The sequence below is a fragment of the Elgaria multicarinata genome, chromosome 2, assembly GCF_023053635.1.
Source record: "Elgaria multicarinata webbii isolate HBS135686 ecotype San Diego chromosome 2, rElgMul1.1.pri, whole genome shotgun sequence".
Classification (NCBI taxonomy): domain Eukaryota; kingdom Metazoa; phylum Chordata; class Lepidosauria; order Squamata; family Anguidae; genus Elgaria; species Elgaria multicarinata.
In genome coordinates, this window is record NC_086172.1 from 73,018,362 (window position 1) to 73,040,743 (window position 22,382).

At 42.0% G+C, this 22,382-nt stretch overlaps 2 protein-coding genes across 4 annotated transcripts in view; one reads left to right on the forward strand and one right to left on the reverse strand.

Annotated features, from left to right (window-relative positions):
• The window catches only part of XRCC5 (X-ray repair cross complementing 5), a 52,967-nt gene extending 40,650 nt beyond the window's left edge, over positions 1-12,317 (forward strand). The window contains exons 17-21 of one of the 3 annotated variants that reach the window (XM_063116704.1): positions 4,301-4,410; positions 5,022-5,118; positions 6,033-6,100; positions 10,041-10,112; positions 11,537-12,317. In XM_063116704.1, the coding sequence (XP_062972774.1) occupies positions 4,301-4,410; positions 5,022-5,118; positions 6,033-6,100; positions 10,041-10,112; positions 11,537-11,551 (362 nt within the window). In that variant the 3' untranslated portion in view covers positions 11,552-12,317. Of the gene's footprint in view, positions 1-4,300; positions 4,411-5,021; positions 5,119-6,032; positions 6,101-10,040; positions 10,113-11,536 lie in introns of those variants that run through there. The other 2 variants (XM_063116705.1, XM_063116706.1) reach the window with 2 other exon arrangements.
• The window catches only part of BIN1 (bridging integrator 1), a 504,124-nt gene that overhangs the window by 375,782 nt on the left and 105,960 nt on the right, over positions 1-22,382 (reverse strand). The window lies entirely within an intron of this gene.

Below are 22,382 nucleotides of genomic sequence, written 5' to 3' on the forward strand. Positions count from 1 at the left end.
GGTGGTGTTTTCATTGGTTGGATATCCCACCTGCTTTCTGCTCCCTTGGTCTGGAGATTATGATGATAGCTTGCTCAGCCTCCCCCCCTCCCTGTATACACAAGATAAAACTGGGTCAATGCATTTTTCATGAGATACTAACCTAATAAAAGAAGCAAAATCAAGTTGAAAACAGTGCCTTGGATCCTAACTTTACATGTGTGAATGGAACAGTATATGTTTATGAAATAAGGCTTCCCCATCTCTCTCTTCCCTCTGCGGCCTCCTCAGCCCCCTCCTTCCACCATCTTCCCAGATAGTTTGCTCCTGGGAGCTTGGGGGCTCTTGGGAATGGTGTGGAATATGATGCATTTCCCTGCTGCTGAAGTGAACAGAGAAAGGTCTTGGGAACCAGGTCACTGTCTGGGTGCTGGCATTCTAATTTTGGGATGCTCAAACCATTATCTTATTTCCAACAGTTAGCTCTTTCTGATATGTTTGTGCCCATCCTCCTTTGCATGTCTACATTTTATTCTGTGGGCTCCTATCCAATAATGTTTCTCATACCGACTTAGGGCACAATCTTATATATGTTTAAATGGGAAATGCTGGCTGGGGCAAGCATGTATAGGATTGTGCCCTTAGTGAGCTTGATTCAGGCTTCATCCCAGGTCTTGATATCCAAACCCGTAAAGTACTGTGGACTTAACTAGAAGTCCAAGGTGGTGAAGGGATTGCAAGAGAGAAGTTTCAGTTATCACGGGACTTTTGTGTACTCTTTCTTTTTTTTTTCCTTTGGGCATGTCTACACCAGGGAAGGGGAGGGGGAAGATATCGTGTTATGCTGATCGTGAGATCCTCCCCCTTTGTCCACACACGGCGCTTGACTTCCCGGGAGGAAGGAGGACGTCGCGCCCGCCATTTTTTAAAAAAAAGAAAAAAAAGAAGCCCCACCTCTGCTCCCCTCCCCACCCCCGATGGGCTCAGAGTGCTTGAAGAGCTCCATGTCCTGCGCGTGGTTCCCAGCTCCTCACATTTGCTTGCAAGGAGCCGGACAAAACCAGGATGGCCACCTGCATGTCCTGCAGTTAATGGGAAAACTCCATGGGAAAAACCGACACCATGGGAAAAACTGGGCTAAAAGCTGTCCCGGTAATCCTGGGGAAATGGAGGGATCATCCCTCTCTGGCCCCGGGATCCCCTGTGCGCCATGTGGATGCACAGGGATGATCCCGGGGCAATCTCGGGGATAAGGCATAGTCTAGACATGCCCTCTGTCTGTCTGTCTGTCTGTCTGTCTGTCTCTCTGTCTGTCTCTCTTTCTTTCTTTCTTTCGGACTGTGCCACCAGCACACCCAGCTAACCCCTGATTTGATGTTTGGAATAGTCCCGATGCAGCTCTCAAATAACAGAACACTGCCTGAGCTCCTTGACATTGCCCCAGGCTTCTTCAACGAATGGTTGGATACAAGTGTGATAGATCAGGGAGGCAGAACCTCAGCCCCTAGGGTCCAGCCCAGCCCCCTGTGTTCCCTAGAAGACCTTACCCCTGACCCCACCCCATTTTCCCCATCCTCCAATTGTTTGATGGCTTCTCAGCTTTTGCACAGTTCCCCCTCCCCTTTTAAAAGGTTGAAATGCCTCTCCTAAGGCTAGGTTAATAGCAGTGAGAGCTTTAACCTAAAACAGGCTGGTATTTTATTTTTGGTATTTTGGACCCATCATCCCCTTTTGCCTTTGACCCTGCCCACCATTGCAACGTGGCTGGCTCTTCTCCAGAATGGAATTCACCCCTCGGGCTTAATGAGGGTCTGCACCCCTGTGATAGATAGTGAGTTGTTGTTTATTCGTTCAGTCGTTTCCGACTCTTCGTGACTTCATGGACCAGCCCACGCCAGAACTTTCTGTCGGCTGTCGCCACCCCCAGCTTCCCCAAGGTCAAGTCTGTCACCTCCAGAATATCATCCATCCATCTTGCCCTTGGTCGGCCCCTCTTCCTTTTGCCTTCCACTTTCCCTAGCATCAGCCTCTTCTCCAGGGTATCCTGTCTTCTCATTATGTGGCCAAAGTACTTCAGTTTTGCCTTTAATACCATTCCCTCAAGTGAGCAGTCTGGCTTGATTTCCTGGAGTATGGACTGGTTTGATCTTCTTGCAGTCCAAGGCACTCTCAGAATTTTCCTCCAACACCACAGTTCAAAAGCATCTATCTTCCTTCGCTCAGCCTTCCTTATGGTCCAGCTCTCGCAGCCATAGGTTACTACGGGGAATACCATTGCTTTAACTATGTGGACCTTTGTTGTCAGTGTGGTGTCTCTGCTCTTAACTATTTTATCAAGATTTGTCATTGCTCTCCTCCCAAGAAGTAAACGTCTTCTGATTTCCTGGCTGCAGTCAGCGTCTGCAGTAATCTTTGCGCCCAGAAATACAAACTCTGTCACTGCCTCCACGGTTTCTCCCTCTATTTGCCAGTTATCAATCAAGCTAGTTGCCATAATCTTGGTTTTTTTGAGGTTTAACTGCAACCCGGCTTTTGCACTTTCTTCTTTCACCTTTGTCATAAGGCTCCTCAGCTCCTCCTCGCTTTCAGCCATCAAAGTGGTGTCATCTGCATATCTGAGGTTGTTAATGTTTCTTCCTGCAATTTTAACTCCAGCCTTGGATTCGTCAAGCCCAGCACGTCGCATGATGTGTTCTGCATACAAGTTAAATAGATAAGGTGAGAGTATACAACCCTGCCGTACTCCTTTCCCAATCTTAAACCAGTCCGTTGTTCCGTGGTCTGTTCTTACCGTTGCTACTTGTTCATTATACAGATTCCTCAGGAGGCAGACAAGATGACTTTTTATCCACATACCACCAAGAACTTGCCACAGTTTGTTATGATCCACACAGTCAAAGGCTTTAGAATAGTCGATAAAACAGAAATAGATGTTTTCTGGAACTCCCTGGCTTTCTCCGTTATCCAGCGGATATTGGCAATTTGGTCTCTAGTTCCTCTTCCTTTTCTAAACCCAGCTTGTACATCTGGCAATTCTCGCTCCATGAATTGCTGGAGTCTACCTTGCAGGATCTTGAGCATTACCTTGCTGGCATGTGAAATAAGTGCCACTGTCCGATAGTTGGAACATTCTTTAGTGTTTCCCTTTTTTGGTATGGGGATATAAGTTGATTTTTTCCAGTCTGATGGCCATTCTTGTGTTTTCCAGATTTGCTGGCATATGGCATGCATCACCTTGACAGCATCATCTTGCAATATTTTAAACAGTTCAGCTGGGATACCGTCGTCTCCTGCTGCCTTGTTATTAGCAATGCTTCTTAAGGCCCATTCGACCTCACTCTTCAGGATGTCTGGCTCTAACTCACTGACCACACCGTCTGAGCTATCCCCGATATTATTATCCTTCCTATACAGATCTTCCGTATATTCTTGCCACTTTTCTTGATCTCTTCTGTTTCTGTTAGGTCCTTGCCATCTTTGTTTTTGATCATACCCATTTTTGCCTGGAATTTACCTCTGATGTTTCTAATTTTCTGGAACAGGTCTCTTGTCCTTCCTATTCTATTGTCTTCTTCCACTTCCGCACATTGCTTGTTTAAAAATAATTCCTTATCTCTTCTGGCTAACCTCTGGAATTTTGCATTTAATTGGGCATATCTCCCCCTATCACTGTTGCCTTTTGCTTTCCTTCTTTCTTGGGCTACTTCCAGTGTCTCAGCAGACAGCCATCTTGCCTTCTTGGTTTTCTTTTTCTTTGGGACGTTTTTTGTTGCCACCTCTTGGACAATGTTGCGAACTTCTGTCCATAGTTCTTCCAGGACCCTATCTACTAAATCCAGTCCCTTAAATATCTCAAAAGCCTTTCTCTCTAGAAGAGACCTAAAGGTTGAAGAATGGAGGTTGAACAGGGGAGAACAAGTGAGCAGCAAGTGTCTGGGCTTGAGTATCTTGATCTCTATTTTGGTTTAGCAATTGCACATTGACAAAATTGGGTGTTTAAAAGGATGTAGGGTTGTCACCTTTGTTGTTGGTTTTTTTAGCATAAATTTCATGTGTTGGTGATGAGGTTACACAGTAATGTTGGTGGAGGAGGAAAAAATGTTGCAGATACTAAGGCCGTAGCTTTCACTCTCTTGTTGAATTCCTCACTTCCCTTTCCTTTGCATCCCTCACCCTGCAACCCTCCTCCATCCACCGGTTTCTAATGTCAGAGTTTTTTCAATATGATACATAGTTTGCATGAGATTCACATTGATTGCACCTTATGAATGATTCCACCTTATGAATGATTCCTCTGATTTTGCGGTTCTCTGTCTTCTAGTCAGTCAGCAGCTGATAAAACACATTGATCAGTTTTTGGAAAACAGAGGAACCCTCTACTATATGAAGAGCATCAACTGCATACAAGTTTTCAGGGAGGAAGCTATTAAGGTAACATGGGTTTGAAAACTATGCTGCAGCCTTCCGAATCCTGATGCCCTTAAGATGTGCAGGACTACAAATCCCAGCATGCCCACATTTGGAGGGCACAAGGTTGCTGTATTAGGTAGTAGAACGTGGAAGTTGATGTGCACCTGTCCCATCGCAAATACATGAGACATCAAGAAGGATGCATGGATTGTAATTGTTATAGCATACTATGGGCTTAAAAGGCACCTTGGTGCTGTATAATTTGGTCTTTTGGCCTCTTCAGGGCATAGGCCAGGTTCTGCTGGGGGTTTTCAAATGTGGAATGATAATACGTGTCACCTGTTAAATGAAAAGGAAGCTCTGCCACCCCCTCCCCCAATAACTTCTCATATAAAGCAAATCACAGAGGAGACAGTGCTGCTTTGTGAAATGTCATTCCTCAGTGACTCACCGCACATTAGAAGTCTGGTTCTATAAGCAAGGCCAGATAAATGTGCAGTGGTTTGAAACACTTCTATCCTCCCCCCCACCGATTCAGACAGAGTGTTATGATGAATTAAAAATATGATGTCACTTTGGTGGCAAGCTAACTTTTTTTTCTCTATGTTATTCCTTTGTCATTGTTGTTTCAGCTGTCAGAAGTGCAGTGCTTTAATGATTTTCTGGAGGCCTTGAAAAAAAAGGTGGAAGGTAAAAACCTAACTGATTTCTGGGAGATTATAATACAAGGTATGTCAAACATTATTTATACAGTGTGTGGTGGTAGGGGAAAGGAGAGGATTGAAGTTCTGAGGAAAACTGGATATTTTGTGAGGAAAATCACTCTTCGTTCCAGAAAAATTTGCAGATCTGAATGAAGACTTATTTCCTTACAAATAATCTATATAAAAACAATGGGTAGTCTCCAGTGTAAAGTAGGCCAATTGAATTGAATAGGGCTTAAGTTAGTCATGACCAACCTAAATTCAATTCATTTCAATGGATCTACTCTACGTAGGACTAATGTTTGTTCTAAAATATATCGTGTAGGGAGGTGACAGATCTGGAATGCATTTGATTTTCCTTGTGAGGTTACACAATATTAATATAATAATATAATGGGTTGGATCCAGAGTTTTTACATCATGGAGCATTCCCGAGCAGAGTTCAGCTCAAGAACATTCATGCTGGTGGAAAGAGGGGGCCATTTTCACTTATTTCCCATGACCCTCTGCATCCACCAGCATTATTTCCCCCACTGTTCTGGGTTGTGCCTCAACCCTCCAGGACAGTTTTGGGGTTTACCTAGGAGATTGCAGAGGGAGTGAGGAATTTACGAAGATCACCTCCTCCCCTTTTCAGTGATTGGGAAAGCTTTGCAGGATCAAAAGCCTCCCACTGACAAAAGGAACCCTTCCATTCATGTAGGCTTCTGCTGGATCCAACATGTTAATAATTCCAAAAGCTTCTCTCTAGTTGGACTTGGCTAAAAATCACTTTAAATGAATATTCACTAGTTGCATTTGTACATCGTGGTATTTTGCTTCTTTGTGAGACCTGTGTTATCCTATGGAGCTCAAAAAGCATTTTGTTTTGTGGTGTGCTTCTACTTGTAGTGTTAAATGGAGAAATTTTATAATTGCTAATTGTTCGGTTATTCTTAGATGGAATTTCCTTGATCTCAAAAGAAGAAGCTGAAGGAAGCTCTCTGACAGCGGAAGATGCCAAAAAGGTATTTGAATAGTACATTTAAAAGACAGATATGCAGCTTGCAAGAGCAGGTTTTACAGCAGGCTCCTGGTAGACATAGAAATTCTGTCAGCACTTAGCAGTGTGGTGAAATGATCCCATCTTTAGGCCAGATAATGTTCATTTGATTGTGCAAAAGTGCAGCTTACTATTTAACCTAAATGCAAACATAGATGCAAATTCCTACAAGATCTGATGACAGGCCCATAGCTCAAGCTGCTCTGTAAAATTTCCAGCTATTGTGCTTCTCCCACTGTTACATTATTTTCACTGAACAATGAGTTTGCCCATTCATTACCCTGCAAGCTTCTCTGTCTAGAAGCAAGATGGACCTTGCATTCTGGTTCACTATATCTGGCTTTTTGAGCCGCCTCCTGTGGGTCCCGGTTTTTAGGTCTTCATTGTTGACATAATAATATTTTGAGCCTTTATAGGAAGGCAACAGGAGAGAGCCTACACAGCACAGTGGTATATGGTTTGGCAGACTTTGGCCTGGTTCAGACAACATGCTAAAGCATGCTGCTTAACCACAAAATGGTTAAGGGAATGCATGCATTCCCTTAACCATTTTGTGGTTAAGCAGCATGCTTTAGCGTATTGTCTGAACCAGGCCATTGAGTAGTTGCCTTTCCCACCCCCCACATCTCATATCCTCCTCTCTTTTCCAGTCTCCTTCTGCCATTGCTTCCCTTGGGGTACTGTATCCAAGGCAAGTGGCAATAAGGAATTGGTCCCTTTTCTCATCTTTACATGCATGGAGAGGAAACGAGGAACCCATTCATAATCGCCTTGAACCCACTGAAGGTTAACATGCCACCATCCTGTGAGACTGTGCATGCTGTTCTCTTTCTTAGGCCTTAAAGGGCATGTAGTGCACATGGATGCACCCTTTCCTGTTGACTTGTGCATGTGGCTTGACTTCTGCAAGCCATAGGTATTCTTCTATCGTTTAAATTTTAAAATTTAAAGAATTTATAGCTCTTTCAGACTAGAAGATAAAGTGCTTTGCCTGGAGCTGCCCTCAGATCCCACCTCAAGTGCTTTGCCCACTCCAGGCAAGCAGCGAATTACAAGGCCGTTGCTGCTGACTGAGTATGAAAGCACCACAAAGGAGCACATGGGAGTAGGGGGCTCATTCAATACAGGGGCAATGCTTGTTTTTCTCCTTGGACAAAAACCATGCCCTTCCAATGCTTTGCTCTTTGGTTTCATGCAGCAACATGAGATGGCTCACTGAAGTGGTAGAATTCTGGACTGTACCACTTCAGATTCCAGTGTGGGGCATAGGTGAGGGAATACTATTTTCTGGTCTTTAAAATTGTATATTAGCACATCAGCAAGAAGGATGTGCTAAAGCTTTCTCCCTAATGTTCTAGTTTGCTATAGAGGGAGGCATTCCACCCCTGCATTTTGAGGTGGTATAGTCTACTCTTTCACTTCATTCCTGTCCAATTCTGCTGCTCACGTAAACCAGGACTTGAGCCACGTGGAAACCCCTTAACCTTGTAAGCTTTCTATATGAACCCAGGCCCACTTTAAATGTATTTGTCATGTGCACTGACAGCTTTGTGCATGTAATGTTAGCTTGTCAGCAGGGCACCTATCCAAGCCACTGATCAGTAATGTGCTAAGTTAATGTATGAATGAAGCAGTGCATGTGGTAAGTGCATTTAAATGTGGCCAGGCACGCATGGAGTGTTTACTCTGGCAAACGCTTTCCCTTTGGCCCATGTCCTGCATAAATCGGGCCCTGGTCTCTCTTATTGAAAGAACTGTTCTCACTAAGGTTAGTGTGTTCTTGAAAGAACAAAGGTGGGAAGTGCTCCCCTTTAGAACACGGAGATGTGATGTTAACAGACCTGCCAAGCTCATTCTGTCATTATCTTGAGGAAGGTAATGGATTTCAGCACAACTATTACATGTAATTTTGCTTCTGCATAAATATAAAACAGATCTTGTCAGGAAAGGGGGTGGAAATCAACTGCTGATACTCAGTGCTTTCTCGATGGGAAATAAAAAAATGTCATTTTGTTCATAAACAATTTCTCATCCTCAGTGTTTTCAAGACTCTGGTGTGTTGTTTACATCTAATTTAGTGCCAGGATGCCTCTTTGGAGGCCTCAAGGCAAACGTGTAACTTTCAGAAATAGCATTTTACCTTAATTAACTATGTAAAATAGGATTTGCTCCAGTGAAAAAAGGCTTTTAAATTTGACAACTTGCTTTTACTTCAATATTGGCTGTACAATAATGGTATTACATCCACAGTGTCAAGGAAGGAGAAACACAGAGGCATGACGTGTTAAGACTGTGTAATTTTCCCTGCTGGATAACCTTTGTGAATTTATTATGCTTTTGCTACAAACAGCTGCAACATCCGAGCATCCTTAAAATAAACATTGCTTGTTGGATGGCATTTGCCTGCAGCTTCTGAAAGGGGTGGCCTTTGAGTAATGACATGTGAGGTTGGGTGGAGTAGCCATCAGGTTCGACCCAATGTCACATATTGGGACTTCCCCTTTGACTTCTCCCTTCTGGGTCTTCCGTGCACCCCTCAAATCTGCTCTGGGTAGTCCCCCAACTCTCTGTAACAGATTTCCAGGGCTGTAGAGGGAGGGGAATCAATTTGGTCGTTGGATGCAACCTGTCATGTAGAAAAACATTAATCAAAAGTGTAATCTGTTTTTTCTCAGTTTGGAAGCTGAGAGTAGTACTGTCCTGTTCTAGACCAAGCAGAAACCCACATGGATGAATACCAGGCAGCAAGGAATCAAGGCAGGCCTGAAGTTGCAGCACCCAGGAGAGCTCCTAGTGAACAACTTACTCCAACAAAGTCTGAGGCCAAACTGAAGCCTTTTATGCTTCAGACTCCACCCTTTCCTGCAGACTGGAAGCCTTAAAGGGACAGGCCCCTGGCTTGTAGCCTAGCACTCCTCCATTCCTCCAAGAGCTCATGCCTGGTATGCTGCCAACGTTGGTGCATTGGCTCCCTGGAATGTGGAGCCCTTGTATACACAGGTGCTGATCAAACAACCCAGGGACCCAACCCAGGGACTCATACAATGATAGCTTGTAGCATGACAAACCACACAGCATGCACACCTGCATACTTGCTCACAACATCCCCACAGGCAACAGAGCACCCAGAAGCACCACGTTGGAGACCCCTAACATAGGGTATGCCTTTCTGCAGTGCTTTGACTGCATCAGTAGTGTTCCCAAAGGTCATTTGTTGTCATCCAGGCTGCTTTCAGGGCTACCAGACCAGAAAGCATTGTGAAGCTGTACTGTCTTTTCTTTTCCTTAATTAATGTTCTGCAGTAGGACAAAAGGCAGAAGAAGTAGTGAGAAAAAGGGAGGGTTGTGATTGGAAGACGGTAACATCTGGACCTCCTGTGAAATTCTGTGAATGAGGCAGGGCAATGGCACCCTGAAAACCACATCTGGAAGCACCCCTAGTAAATCGGACCCATTATCCAGTTCACGACATGCAGATTTACCTCTCTGTTCCCTCCTTCCCCCCTCTTGCTTTCCCTTTATCTTCTATTTTTTTATCTTATTAACTTGGAAATAGAAAATGGTTTTTCAGTAATTCTGCCAAGACCAAGATTGTAAAATAATGCATAGCACTATCCTATACTTGCTTCGTCCAGTGTATGGCCTACTCTGTTCAATGGAGCTTATTCCCTAATAAATGTTTGTAGGATTCCAGCCCCTGTTATAGGAAGCATCTGTTTTTCCTGATAGATATGTGTCATCCAAAATAATGATATCTGTTTTTCAAGACTTTTAAGCTACCTTGGGTTCCTTGCAGGAAAAAGGTGGGATATAAATATAGTAATTAAATAAATAAATGTTTGTTATTGCTGTACATAATGAAAGATCTTTATTCCTGATTACATTCAAATTAATGTTTTTTGTAGTTCCTTGCTCCCAAAGAAACACCCATGGAAGCTTCACCAGTAACAGATGAAGGTGGCGATGTTGATGATCTAGTAAGTATTTTAAAGAAATCTTCCAACATCATTATTTCAGCCATTACTTATGCTGGCTGGAGATAGTGGGGGTTGTAGTCAAACACACTGGAAGGCACCAGGTTGAGGAAGACTGGTTTATAGCAAATACTTACAATTTATTATACTGCTGACCCAGCCCCCTTGTCATATTTGGGTTTATCTTTGGTCTATGTTTTAAAGAAAGGTAGGATAGAAATGGAGTAACTGTATTTTGTGGGCCTTACTGCATATAAGCCTTCCAGTTTTTGTTAAACCTTGAGTCACTGCCGACCTCTCAAGAATAACTGTGACACTACAAGTAATAGGGCATCAAAGCCTAGCAGTGTTCCTGTCTGAGAGCCCTCTCCGTTTGTGCAGCTCAGTGCAGCTTATGATTAAATGATTTATAACCTGCCATTATTACTTTGAAATTGCAAGCCTTGTGCTGATTTTATTTTTTACTCTTTGATGAAGTTCTTTACTAAAACCAATATGTGGAAGAACATTTGGCAATGCATAATCTGAATGAGGGACCAGGACAGTCCACATCTATCAGATTCTGAAACTTGACAATGTCCTGCATTTACTGGAATGATCTCTTTCTTTCTATGGGCCTGTTAAGCCATGGTTAGGCCACTAAACCTTTTGCAGCAAATGGTTAGTGAGCGTATTGAAATGGTCATTATGTAGCCACCATGGTTGGGAATGGTTCACACAACATGGTATGTCATGGTTCACACAACATGCTAAGCCATAATGTTTAGCTCAAAATGCTTAACCACTGTGGCTTAACATGTCGTCTGAACAGGGTCTGTATGTTTAAGCTGACTGTATAGACTTAACATGTACTGAATTTCCTTCTCTATTTATTGAGGCACTAGAACAGGGATAAGGAATGTGTCGTGCTTCAGATGTTGTTGGACTGCAACTCCCATCATCCCTCATCATTGCCTATGCTGGATAGGGTAATAAGAGTTTCAGTCTAACAACATCTGAAGGGCCAGCTGTTCACCCACCCACCCCATTCTTGCACGATCACAGGGCAAGGCTGCTGGACCAAAAAGACTTCTAGATAGACTTTGTCTCATCTTCTAGAAAGACTTTAGACCTGTCACTTCTTTGTTTCTCTTTCAAATTAAACACAGGCACATAATGCAGGTACCTTATTCAAGTAGGTTTAGGTCTGCCCAGTGTCTGGATGGGATACCATGTAAACTGGGAATCTCCATGTCAGTGCTTTGATTTCTGTAATGGATGAAAGATAGGAGATAAATGTAATAAATTTATTTCATTAGTAAGTCTGCTTCAAATTTTAAGAAGATGCACAGATTTTTCTTTAATAACCACCACCTCTGTCCTGATTGTGCAAGTTGTATCCTGAAATTGATGATCTCTTTTACAAGGATTATTTTTTCCTTTTGCAGCTGGACATGATTTAAATGGATGGGCAGCATCTGGGAAACTATGGATCCAAAGATGTCTTTAGCATTCAGGGAGAACAAAATTAGATGATAAAGAACCACGTGGACCAGGAAGTCCTCTCTGGGGGCTCAGTTCCAGAGAGTAGGAACCAGCTCTAAGGAAATCGCCGGCAAGGTGTAAATCTTTGTTTTCTCTTTGCGACAAGGCTTGAAAATAATTGCCAACGCAAGCCATTGTATTTTACCACTCAATCTTCCTTTAATAAGTTGGATCAATATTCTCTGATACCATTGCAGTTTCATACCTGTTGCTACAATATGTCAGTCTTTGTTATATTCACAAGAGATTTTGATGGTTTAACCTCACTGCCTGGAGGGGGAATGCTGTCAGAGTGAAATCCCAGTGGACGTCATATACAGAAATATGTGTAGTTTTGGGCATGCTAACAGAAATACTGTGTTTTTATGGCTACCATAAATGCCTGAAATACTGATAAAGAATCTTAAAATCTGTTTCAAAAATTTGTACCCATAAACTGCAACCTAGCAAAGCCACCAGGATTGTGAATGTTTGCCTTTCTATACCATGTTTCTTTCAGCAGCTTCTACATTAGAGAAGGATTCATTCCCAAAAAGAACTAATTAGGAGGCATTTTTGGTTAAAAGGTGGTAAACTCCTTTTTCTACCTAATTTGAATGTGACAAATTCAGAAATGTTCTTTATCAAACTCAGTTTTGTCATTATTGTATTTTCAATTTAAAAATAAAACAGTGGTATCTGAAATTGATACTTTTCTTTATAACAGACTCATCCTGCAACATTAACACCTGTTGCTCAGTGGAAAGAAATAAAATTGTTCTGCGTAGGTTATCAAATCATTTTACAGTAAATATAACCACAGGTTGTATGTATCGTGAGGTCTGTTTCTCCATACTTTGAAACAAAGGAGATGGAGGAAGCACACAAACCGGGGAGACTGTGGCCATGGCTAGACCAGGCCTATATCCCGGGATTGTCCTGGGATCATCCCTGTGCATCTAAATGACACACAGGGGATCCCGGGAGCAGGCAGGGACGACCTCCCCATTTGCCTGGGATAATCCTTAGGTCTAGCTAAGGCCTGAGTCTCAGACTGCCTTATTATCCCGTGTAAAATGTCCAAGGTGTTTCAGACAAAGTCATTGGTTCCAGTAAGTCCCAGCCAGTATTCTTAGATGTTATCGTATTTCTTCGATTCTAAGATGCCATCGATTCTAAGATGCACCCCATTTTTAGAGCTGTTTATTTAGGGAAAAAAATGTGTCTTAGAATCAAACCAATATGGTAGTTTATCCCTGATGAAGGACCTTGTCCGAAATGCACTGGGCATTTCAAACTGGGCTCGATAAATAAGGCACTTTAATACACAGTCTGCCATATTTGTGCAGTTCATACTTTGAACATTTATCACCACTGAAAAGCAGTTGAAATAATTGTAATGTTAGAGGTGATAATGTTACCCATTGATACAAGAGCCTGTTTTGATTCTGCATTTCAGTGCTGTGATGCATTGCATTTCCCCTTCATACAACGATATTGGTTTGATTTTCATCCAGTGGAGAATCCGCATGTGATGAGTTCTCCACAAGCATCAGGTATTGAAGATATACAGATTTCACAGAATGGTCAGCCACGTCACCAAAAATGTACTGGCACACATGCTACCACACATGGCTGTCCATCAGTCACCAGATCAGGGGTGGGCAACTTGTGGCCTTCCAGATGCTTTTGCCTATAATTCCCATGATCCCTCGCAATTAACTATATTGGCTAGGGCTGATGGGAGCTGTAGGCCAGTTTGCCCACCCCTTCCTTGTACCTTTAAATGGTTAGAGGCAGCTGCTGTGTGCCTCCCACACCTTGGCTTTACAGTCCTTTCTATTAGCTTCTGCTGTCACCAGAAGAACTCAAAGGTTGTCTGACAGCTGCTGAGAGAAGGGCGAATGAAGGTATCACTAGAAGAGAACAAGCCACAATGTCTGTGTTCCTTCCTACTACCTGGGAGCATTTAAAGATGTTAGCACAGCGTCTGGTGCAGACCAAGCATTTCTCTTGATGTAGCCATAGATGATTAAGATCAGTTACTAATCTTCCTTTTCCTTCCTTCTTCCATTTCTCCTTTTTATTCTTACATACAACTTTTGTTTGGGGAAAGTTGTCTTTTTTCTACAGGGTTGCTTCAGCTGTTTTCGTTGCTTTAATTTTCCTAACATAATGTGAAGGTTTCATGGTGCAGCTAGTTGTCAGCACCACTAATGCTAAAACCATTTATTTTATTTTATTATATTTTTATACTGCCCAATAGCCGAAGCTCTCAAAAATTAAAACCATGAAGAGCATAAAAACAACCAACAATTTAAAAACACGAATACAAAATACAATATAAAAAGCATAGAGCTTGTAAACTAACTTGACACTGAAGAATTTGTTACAGCCTTGTTTGTACTTAAATATAATATTGTTACCATTGGGGTAAAATTGGGGCGGGGGGGGGGAATAAAATCTAAAATATATTTAACAAGGACTTTAGCCTGTTGTTTTACACTTTGTGCAAAATGGCTTCTTAGTCAGAAAACAGTGATCTTCTGTCCTAGCTGTGAGGAGGATGAGATTTAGTATACTTCTAAGTCTTGGTTTTCCAAGACGATAAGCCTTGATATATCTGCACTGTATGTAGGTTTCTGTATGTAGTTTGGTTCTTTCAAGTGAACTACATGATGGGTATGTGACTGAATGTGCTGTAATGCTAAAACTGTTATATCAGCAAGAAAATGCTTAATTGGAATTTCAGTCAAGACCTCTTGATATAGTAGAAAACAAATAAGCTAGCTTGATAAAGAGGACTGAACATCCAGGTCAATCTGACATTGCCAGAAGAGTTATGGGCCATCTGTTGATAAGGTATAATGAAGAGGTTTTCTTTGGTCTGCCTTCGTTTTCCTTTAGAACTTTGCTAACTGCTAATGGGTTAAGATGCTACAATGTATAAATATACCTGCTTTTCACTCTGCCAGTTGAGAAGTTCTTTGTCTGTAGGACTTTCTCCATACAGCTGTATTACACTCAATAAAACAGAGTTGCCTTACAACCAAAGTGGATTTTTATCTTTGACACAAGTGATGGCAGCATAAAATTAATGGGGAGGAAAAGAAAAAGTACATTTTAAAAAGAGGTGCCCTGTTATCCCAGGGAGAGAGGGGGTTGATGTTGCCATTGCTTGTTTTGTGTAATGGTTGCTTGTTTCCTCCATCTTCTCCTCCCCATCCCATCATGCTGATTTACTAGTACGTCCAATTATTATTGGAAACCAAAGCTAGAATTATACAGACCATGGTATTTCCGATCCCCATGTATGCATGCGAAAGTTGGACAATGAAAAAAGTGGAAAAGAGGAAGATCAACTCATTTGAAATGTGGTGTTGGAGGAGAGTTTTGCGGATACCTTGGACTGCAAAATATACAAACAAGTGGGCTCTAGAACAAATTAAGAACTCTCACTAGAAGCGAAAGTGCTGAAACTGAGGCTATCATACTTTGGATATATAATGAGAAGAAATGGCTGATTAGAAAAGACGATAATGGTGGGAAAAACAGAAGGTAGAAGGAAAAGACGAAAACCGTAAAAGAGATGGATTGACTCCATAAAGGAAGATACAGACATGAAGTTACGAGATCTGAATAGGGTGTTTTACAGCAGATGCGAATGGAGTCGCTGATTCATAGGGTCATCATAAGTCGAGACCGACTTGAAGGCAACTAACTAACAGATTATTACCAATTATTGCAATCATCGCAGGGAGTGACAGAGCTGTTCTTGGCACGCAGTATCAATGTGCATGTCACCTGCAAAAGCACCATAATCAAAGAAGTTAGATATCCGTAGGAAAAAAATAGAGGCTTTTCTTCTGCTTTCTCCCTGTGCACAAGGATCCAAGGACTTCTTTGCAAAAAAAGGGGGCCTGCTGGGTGGGTGCCCAAAGGGTGATGGACTTTGAGCTGGCTGGATTAGCCAGAAAGTTAATGTTCCAAACATTTTTTCTTCAACTTTAAGAATAGAGTACTGACATATCACTTTGTCATATATCCTGCTAGCTGTCCTTTAAAGACTGTGCAGATGATTAATCATGGGCATCTTTTTTCATTAATTAAAAGTTTTTACTTGATTAATCTAACCAATTAATTGGCTAAATGCTGCATCCCAATTAAACACAGTTATTATAGATCTTTTAATGAATAGATGTTTCATGATGTTGTCTTTCCCCTGTCTAGAAATCATTATTCCATGCCTCTGACCCACATGTGTTAAAGGCCACGTATAAAGGATAACTACCTTTCCTATAAACTGTCAGCAGAATGATGATTCGTTAGATCAGAAGGTTCTTTAACAAAAGACATTTAGTTATGAAGAAGCCAGCATAACAACTGCCAGTGTGGATATAAAAAGCTAAGAATATAAATGTGAAATATGGTCATATGAAAATGCACTGAAACATAATTCTCAGATTCCATGAGGCCGATAGTTGTTCAAGGCAATGGATGATAGTTTAAGGGGATAGCTTGACATTTTGGCCAGCTTAGGTCTTCCTGATTCCAAACAGTTTAATCATGTTCTTTTTATGCAGTATTTCCAGCTTGATCCTTGAAAAAATAGTTTTGTTGGAGAAATGTAGTGACAGAAAAGAAACAGTGTTCTGTTCTAGCAGAACAGTGAGTTGACCACAAACTGTAGGTCTTAAATATTGTGTGAAATGGAACTGCCCTGTTGTTGGCTCTGAGGCTGCCTTTGAAAAAATATCTCAGTTCTCAAGCTAATCACAAGTAGTGGTGTAGCTGCTTTTACATGGCATTGCAGCCATTGGATAGCTGTGGGGAATATTCTGTGGTTGCAAGAAAGTGGCACCTTAAGTCTGAAGGTCTTGCTGTGGAGTCCAGCTCTTGAGAATCCCACATTTTTGAGGCTGACGTTATCCCTACTGATTTGCTTTTTGGAACCAGCATGACTTGTATGTTGTAGGGAGGGCTCCAGGCTCATTATGATGCTCCAGGTTAAGGTAATCAACAGTGTTCACCTCCACCCAACTCTGCAGTAAAACAGAGACTATCTTGCAGAGCTTAGCCAAATATCCAGGTGCATCTTGGGCCTGGGAAAGAATACAGCACATGGACCACTGTCGTGCTGTGAGGAAATCAAGGAATCCAGAAAACTCACAATAGGAGCTGATTCATTCACCAGTGGCATCATTATTACAGCCGTCTTTTTTGCACTGATTGGGAGAAGTTAAGAGAATGTCACAGCAGACTGGAACACTATCCTGATTCAATCAAAGCATGTACAAAAACTGGATCATACCTGTACATCTCTGTTGGAGCTCTGTTTTTGTGGAGGTTTGCCCCTCTTTGGCAATCACAGTGTATAAGGTAGATACATCATTCATAAAGGGCAGGGCAGGTTGCTTCAGTTTTCCTCCTACTTATCCAACTCCTACTGGGATGGAAGGTCTTACTTTCTTGTAACTTTTACAGAAAGTGAAAAACGATGCCACTCTATTGAGCAGTTTCCTTTCTAGTGTGTCACTTATTTAATTTTAAGTCATCTGCAATGATCACAAGCACTTTAAGGCAGCCTAAAAATAATTTCAATGAATAAAATGTGTTGTTGTTTATTCGTTCAGTCGCTTCCGACTTTTCGTGACTTCATGGACCAGCCCACACCAGAGCTTTCTGTCGGCCGTCGCCACCACAAGGTCAAGTCTGTCACCTCCAGAATATCCTCCATCCATCTTGCCCTTGGTCGGCCCCTCTTCCTTTTGCCTTCCACTTTCCCTAGCATCAGCCTCTTCTCCAGGGTATCCTGTCTTCTCATTATGTGGCCAAAGTACTTCAGTTTTGCCTTTAACACCATTCCCTCAAGTGAGCAGTCTGGCTTTATCTGCTGGAGTATGGACTGGTTTGATCTTCTTGCAGTCCAAGGCACTCTTAGAATTTTCCTCCAACACCACAGTTCAAAAGCATCTATCTTCCTTAGCTCAGCCTTCCTTATGGTCCACTTATTTGTCTCTGGAGCACATCTTTGCTTGTGGCATGCAAATTGGGTTACACAGATTAAGCAGTGAGAGAAAGTAAGAAGATTCCACATTGTTGGAGTCACTGAACTTTTGGCCCCTTCCAAACATGTCTTCCTGTTTGCCTAAACTTCCAAAGGATGGCTAGTGGTTTTTTCAGTGGAGCAGATTTTTGTTTTTATATACGTACTTGTGGGTAATGGGAAAACTACATCAGAATTGGAAGGTTAACGGAAGAAATGGTGTCAATATTGTTCCTGATATGGCAAGCTATTTTATTTTGCCTTCTTTCCAGCCTTCCCATTTCCTTCTTATTATGATGCTAGTCATGTACGTTTTTCTTCCCTGAAAGCAAAAAAGCAGATCCTTCAGCTCAACACATTTCTCAAAAAAGTAGACATTTTAACAAAATGGCAAATTACAGAAAAATGGTGGCATCTCCCCATTGTGAAAACTCAAGAAGAAAGCTATGAGCTGATCTCTCCAAGGTGAACATTGGTTATCTTGCAGAAGTCCTACAGAACAGAAATATTGAGGTTCAGGTTCCCTAGATATTTTGCCATTGCAGGGCCTGTGTAGGCAGCTCTCCTTGGGGCTAACCTATTGAAACACACACTTTGGCAGCTCTGGTATTTGTAGCTGAAGCCATTTCCTCCCCTCAAAGATGTCCTCTCTAAATTCTGTAGGAGAGGTAAAAAGCATCAAATTATACAGCAGAATCTCTGGGTTAGCCTTGATACTGAATTCAGTATTAAGCCAGCAACATCGCCCTTCCATCCTTGAGCCTAGTTCAGACATTAGGTGAAATCTGAGATCAGGCCTTGGGAGTGTGTGCTACAAGTATGGCATCCTGTTTGAGCTGTGTGATTGTATACAACTGTGCATGTGTGCATCTCTCTTTACAGGGGAAACAGACAATGCCTTTTGGGGTAATCATGTATGTGTTTATGTTTGGAATCACCAGGCTTCCACATCAAAGAAAAGGCTGCTTCTGTGGGTTGGCATCTGTTTCTCCAGCTGTGCCAGAATTTAGAATGCATTGTTGTCCAATGGAATTTTGTGCCTGTAGATGGGGAAGTGTGGGATTGCTGTGAAATGTAGAAAAAAATCACAGTTAAAATTAGCACATAACTAGCATTTTTTAAAAAAAATTAACTTAAAATTTGTGTATTGCTGGGCTCATGGGTACATCAGCTTTCTGCAGAACAATTATTTTCATGTATCACATCTGTGCAGGAAGTCAGCCCTGAACTTTATGCAATGGTTAGCTCAACAGAGGGAGAGCGAGCAGAAATAAGCTATGGACCTTCCATAAATTTAAAGCCCTTTTTAACTGAATAAATAGTCTGGCTTTAGCACTGGACAAGGTTTACCCCATAAAACACAAGTTCACTTCATATTTTCAAGGACTCAGCAGAGTTGGCTAGTATCAGTTGGGATACATTTTAGAATGTTTTCAGGATGTTTTAATCATGTATGGTGTGTTTTAATAAGTTTTTAATGTGTATTTTATATCATGTTTTTATACTGTGTTTTATATTTAGAATGGTTTTAGTTTTTGTGAACCGCCCAGGGAGCTTCGGCTATTGGGCGGTATAAAAATGCAGTAAATAATAATAATAATAATAATAATAATAATAATAATAATAATGCATCAGAAGTAGTGCAGGTCAGCATGGGTTTGTTCTGGCTAAAGCTCCATGTGTCTGCACGGCTTTACTAGCAGGTTCTACCAATACATTTATTTGAATTTTTAACCCACTACATCCCGAAGAGTCATCAAATAGCATTTTTAGTACCACATGAGATAAACTTGGCAGTTCAAAATACTCTCTAAAAACTCAACTACGGCAGACTAAAATGTCTCTACGGTACCATCTGTAAGAAGCATCTTTCAGTATCACTCGAAAGCTTCAGTGTTTGGAGATGGGCAAGGTTGAGATGGAATACCAGAATTATGTCCAAAGGCATCCTGAATTGGGCATCATTTTGGAAATGCAGGCAATGTCACAATGACCCAATACTTTATGTGACTTTGCCCTTCAAACTCCAGAAGCTAAAATTGCTCATTTATTTTCCTTTCATGAAATAATAAGCATCAGTGACCTACTATCGCCCTGGAGAGAAGGAACTTCTCACGGTTGGTCCTACCATTACACAGAGTGAGGCAGCCACCTCAGGCGGCAATGCTGAGGGGTAGGGAGTGGTGGTGAGGTATTGGAGGACTGAGTGCAGTCGTGTATGTCACATGGCCTGCCATGGGCCACCACTACTGCATTGCAGCATTTGTTTGAATAGACAGCAGTGGAAAAAAGATCTGAGTGTGCTCTGCACCCTCTCAGCTAGCCTGCTGCCCTTGGGTGCAGGAGAGGATGCTGTCCCATCACCAGGGTTGAAGTAAGATTCAACCTGGTTAACATTTGTACATGAAAAGGGGAGAGGGACCATCTTTTCTTGGGTCTGCCCTGGAACTTACCAACACTGCAAGCAAGCAGATAAATCCTCTTAGCTACCTCCAAAATAACTGAAAAGAGGCAAAGGGGCTGTGGGCAGAGAAATGCTTGCAGTGGCATGGGGCTGTTGTGTGCCAATAAGCTTCCCCCTTCCTATTGCATTGTGCCTGCTTGAACTAAGAAACAACACAATGTTTTCTAGAAGCATCTTATATATTTTCATACTCAATGTAAAGAAAGGGCATGTTGAATAGCCTGCACTCTGATTCAGAATCGAAACAAGCCAAAATGGAACAGCAGTAGTTTTATCTTCACTGAACTGGCTGTATGGACAATAATAAGTATGACATTTGCTTTAGTACTAATGATGTATCGAAATGCAGTGAACACTGTCTTTTATGTGCCCATTTTAATCACCTACTTCCATCAGACAAATCTCGTTGATTTCTCCTAGGTGGCAATAATGAAGGTCATCCCCTGATCCATTGAAGTATTCTGAGCGCGTAGACTTTCTCTCTCACACACAAATGAGTCTCTATCATTTTAATGGAGGGACAGTTCTTTGTACATACCCCTTGACATACATTCAGCTGCCACTTTAATTGAAATGAATGGGGAAACTTGCAGATGTAGGACCTTTCTGCCCACACTGTAGCATATCCATTGAGTTCTGGAGCTGGTCAATTGTTTGGGTCTCCTACTCCCACTGCTGTGATGTTGCAGAAAGGAACAAGTGGAGCCATGAGACACTACTGAAGGAAAACCGATGAAGCAAATAGAACCCCAGCAATGACACCATTCCAAACTCCCTGCAGTCGCTAATGCAGCAATAATAACCATAGGTCTGTTCTGCTCTGTATGGATCCTTTGCCTCCATTATGCATGATGTGAACCAGGTACACTCATCACCTGCAGCACAGTTTAAGTCACATAAGTTGAGTTGTGTAGCAGCTGATGCACAGCTGATCCATGGAATTGTACTTATTCAGAAATTCCCTAGTGGCTGCACACACGAAAAAGAGAGATCAGTTCTATGTAGTAGCTAGAGATTTGGGTTCAAGTTCCCAAAGTTCACTTGTGGCAATGGGCAAGTCAACTAATAGGAATAAGAGTGAACTACCTCTACAAGGTAGCTTTGAAGATAGAAATGCCAATGTGAATCTTCTTGAGTCGATTAACGTGGTAATTTGAAGACGCCACCATCACAATGACTTGGAAAGTCTTCTGTAGTACATACAATAGACCCAAACCAGCTGTTCTAATTTCAGCAACACAACCATGCATTCAAGAAGTTATACGAACACACACATGGAGACAGATGGATACTACTTAGATGCAGAGGCATCCTGCCGCTTGGATGTATTTGACGTTCTATATATTATTCTGTTGGTAGTTGGACAAGTGCACATGTTCAAAACCTTCCAAATAATTCTTTTTAAGGGCTGGAAATAGATCCACTGTGTCACTTCTCCTGCTGCTGTGATGCAAGACAAGAAACTGTGAGGAGCTTACTATTTGCCATCGGCATTGTGTTTTGCTTTGTTTACTAGCACCCTGAAAAGGCTGGAATTGGGCAGTTGTGCTGTTAACATCCTGAGAGGAAATGCATAATTTATATTTACTAATAGAACTTGGAGATAGTCGCACTTATCTCTGACTCAGTGGGCCGCTGGGCACAGAAAATGGTTGTGAGAATGTTGCCTCTTCTGTTCAGAATAAATGGCAGAAACACACTGAAATTGGATTCTCTGTTTTATGAGGTTTCTCAAAGGAAGATCATTTGTTATTTGTGTTAACAGCGGTGTCAGTAATTGGTGTTTGAACGACTCTGAGTTTTAATGCCTAATATCTCAAGCTATAATGTTCATGGCAAGGGCAAACATTCCAGCCTTGGGCTGTTATAGCTGAGCGGGGAGAGTGGTTTTTTGTTTTTTGTTTTACAAGGGCCTGGCCTTCTCGAGCTGGAAGCAAAGGGTTGCAGAATTCTCTTAGAGTAATTCTCTGTGTTTGTTTGTTCTTTGCTATCACCTCTCTGTTTATAGGTTTTGTTTATTAGCAGGCCTTCCTAGCACACCTGATGCTCTTCTTCAGCTTCACGAGCGCCCAAATAAAAGCAGCGCACTATGCAGCAATAAGAATGCTATGTAGGAAAGACTGCCTGAATCTGAGTGGCTAGATCCGCCTTCCGGAATCTTCTGAGATTCAGTTGTTTCAGAAACTCGGCCCAAGGCCTGAAGTGATGATGTGAGAGTAGGAGGCATACTCTGACAGAGAGCGTCATCACACGGTTGGAA